The sequence below is a fragment of the Cebus imitator genome, unplaced genomic scaffold (assembly GCF_001604975.1).
Source record: "Cebus imitator isolate Cc_AM_T3 unplaced genomic scaffold, Cebus_imitator-1.0 Scaffold2, whole genome shotgun sequence".
Taxonomy (NCBI): Eukaryota; Metazoa; Chordata; class Mammalia; order Primates; family Cebidae; genus Cebus; species Cebus imitator.
This window is the reverse complement of record NW_016107317.1, coordinates 14,509,179-14,512,574: the sequence shown is the minus strand read 5'-3', so window position 1 is coordinate 14,512,574 and position 3,396 is coordinate 14,509,179. Positions and strand designations below refer to the sequence as shown.

The 3,396-nt window shown below is 40.3% G+C and overlaps 1 protein-coding gene across 1 annotated transcript in view; it reads right to left on the bottom strand.

The window, feature by feature from the left end:
* Positions 1-909: 909 nt before the first annotated feature.
* PRICKLE1 (prickle planar cell polarity protein 1) overlaps positions 910-3,396 on the bottom strand; it is an 11,597-nt gene continuing 9,110 nt past the window's right edge. Inside the window, exon 7 of the mRNA XM_017530221.2 lies at positions 910-3,181. Within this exon, the coding sequence (XP_017385710.1) occupies positions 2,325-3,181 (857 nt within the window). The 3' untranslated portion in view covers positions 910-2,324. The remainder of the gene's footprint in view (positions 3,182-3,396) is intronic.

Genomic DNA, 3,396 nt, shown 5'->3' with positions numbered 1-3,396 from the left:
ACAGGTTCTGAAAATTTCTTCAAAATCAAGAAATCTGCTAATATATTGAGAGGTCATGATGGAACACTCATTCTCATACATTAATGTAAGTCAGGAGACTTTCTTTTGGAGAAAATTGGCAATATCCATTAGTCTTAAATACATAACATTTGTCCTAGTAACTATGATGCTCCCAATTTATGTGCACACGTGCCAGTGCAGCGTAATGTATGAGCAAAGTCAACTCCATCATTAAGAGACTGGTTAAATAAGGGTATCTCCAAAAGTAGGCTAGTAAGCAGTCACTGAAAGAATGGGTAGACCTATATGCACTAATGTGAAATAGAGGTCACTATCACTTGTAAGAGACATTTATATGAACGTGCTTTGAATGTCTGAAGGAGACAGTAGAGCTGGGTAAGAGTGGTTACTTCTGGGGAAGAACAGGACGACTGGGATGAAGAGTGGAAAGGAGATGCCATCTCTGACTTTTGTGCTGTTTGAATTTCTGTGTCATGTGTATGCACTTCCTTTTAATTGCTGATGGTTTTTTAAAGACACCAGACCAGGGAATGATGAGAGTTACCAAGTGAAGAACTCTCTCACCATTGGTACTTTTCTGAAGGGAATCTGTGTAGCCCAGATACAAACCCTTGCGTGGGAGGGCTATCCACCTACTATTCACTGGTTTACCCATTGGACTTGTGTCTGTCTTCCCCAAGGCCACATTTTCCCCACTTCAGTATATGTGGAAAAATAGTCTCTGTGTCTGAAGCCCTGTTTCCTGCCTACAAGTGGGGCGTATGGACATATGAGACAAATGGAGGTCTGTTAATGGTAAAGCGACTGCAAAATAAATCATGCCTGAACACAGATACAAAATGGAAGCTACCTGGATACATTTGCAAAGATTTATATTAAGAAAGATAGTTTTGTTATTCATTAAGCATTTATTAAATACCTCCCTAAAGGTTCCAGATGCCACTAGAACCTTTAGTTGGTACTGAGATGTATATGCAAGAATGGCACATATCAAAATATCTGCTTATTAGTTCAGATCCAACATAATTTTTCCTTGAACCAGAACCTCATATTAATTTAAAGTACTCAATGGCATAGCATCCTCTAATTTAAAGATTTTAAAACAAAAACATAACCAGAAGACCCAGTTTTTAAAATTGCTGTTAAAGGCCAACATTAGCGGAAGGGAAGGAATAAAAAGGAATAACCTCTCTTAAAATAACAATCTACAAAGTCCTCTGCCACAAAAGCAGATCCTTGTCATTCCCATGAGATAATCATCACCTTGCTGAGAATGAGAATGGCAGCCCCTGCAGGCAGGGTGGATAAAACCCATTTGCTGAAACAGCTTCTACTTGTTTTTATCATTATTCCAGGAGTTGTGTGTGAGGGGTTTTTACATTTATACAGTTTACATTGACCCATAAATAACACATGTAAGATTAATAGGGCCACAGTTTTTAAGAGTATTTACATAGCCCCACCATGCATACAGAGCCTTTTTTAATATTGGGGAAAAAAAAATCAAAGTTGAATTTTCCATCACTAGGCAATATAAATTTGACCATCTAAATTTATAAACCCTGACTAAAATACAAGCAATCAGTTCATCCATAAATGCTGTTTCTGGTTCCTTAGTAAATCTAGCACTGCAGTATAACAAACAGCTTACAATCAGGGATATAAAAATATCAGCTTTAAAATCTGAACTGTACAGTATATACATTAATATTTGCACCGTTAAATTAGGAATACACAAGTCTATGAAATACTACGTTATAAATAGCAATGTTTTTTGTTTGTTTCCAATCTGTAGGTCGCGCTGATACAATACAATGTTCACCGGGCCAAAGAGGGTTGGAGGGGACAAGTTGGCCTCACACTAGGATGCACAGTGTTAGCTAGGTCATCGTGACGGGCATGCCTCACACCAAGACGGACTATCAAGACCTGGGCTGACCTGACTTACATAAATGACAAACACTATTGCTTTACAAAGGTGGCTGGAGTTCTCTATCTTCTAAAATCAGTACTCCCATTTGATCCCTTTGAGACAGCATCTTGAGTATTCCCTTGAAGACTGGAAACCAAAGCAGCTTTATCAATCTGTAAAGCACTGGGACCCGACAGGCACAAGATGCCATCCAAGGAGGGTAAATTGGAGAAATCACACCTTTTAAATGTTAATCTGACACTGTAAACAGCTGTTGAGTTCTCATTTACATGGCCAAAGAAAGCACTTTAAACTACTTTCACAACTTTCCTAGGGAAGAAAAAGATTCAGATGGTTAAGTTTTAAGCAAATGCTCTCCATCACTACTTGGTTAAGAAATAATACAATTTTTGCCTTTATGTCCCTTTTTCTTCTTGGATTTCGACGTCCTCTGACCAAACTGAGGGGTGGGAAGTGCAGACGGTGGACTAGAAAGGTCATCTGTATAGTAGGCAAATCTCTGTGGCCGGGGTTGAGGGATTGGCTGTCCAAGAAAATACCCTTCTTCTTCTGAGTCGGAAGAGGAGGAGGTGGAAGAACACCAGGAATCATCATCCTCGCCATACAGTCCCAGAAACCGATTCATTCCTGGGTTCTGCAGGCCGTAATCAGAAATGGCATGGGCGTACTGTCCATAGAGATCAGCGTTCTGGATGTATGCTTGGATCTCCCGGGCACTTTTATTCTGTATGAATTTCTCATAGTTATCGGGAGTGTAAAGCCGCAGTCTGTCCTTGGGAGAGTATTTTCTTTCTGTAACAAGATTCAGGGCATTGTCAGAGCGGGACTTTCTACTTCTCCTGCGGCGGTGGTGATGAGACCTGGATCCCCTCTCTTCAAAATGGTAGACGCGTCTCCGAGTCCTTTCACTCATCGGAGGCTGCCGGATCTCGACATCGTAGTTCCCGTTGTCAATGACATCATCGGAAAACTTGACCTGCTGTGGTCTGGACTGAGACTTGGACCTTCTGAGCACTGGCAGATGTACTGGTTTCTCTTCAGGCAGGATTTTTTCTGGACACAACTCTGAACTTAGACTCTTTAAGGACTCTGCACTCCTGTGCAGCATGGAAGAGTTCAAAGTTCCCATATTGCTCATTTTCTCACAATCTTCTGTTTCCATCTCCTCAAAATTTTGTAGAGAATATAACGATGGCCTTGGCTTGCTTTCTCCATCCACTGAAGCCCCTAGAAGAGAGGCCAAAACGATGAACATTTCAGTCATCCTAATACTCGACAGTTCTTAAAAGCAAGCTACTGAAAGGAAACATTTCACAGAAAATTTCCAATTTCAATATTTGATTAAAACCCACAGGGAAAGCCAACATATATATACCAATTGAGAAGTAGTATAAGTGTTATTGTTACAAGGGGGCACAGCTGCTGCTTTTTTTTTTTTTTTT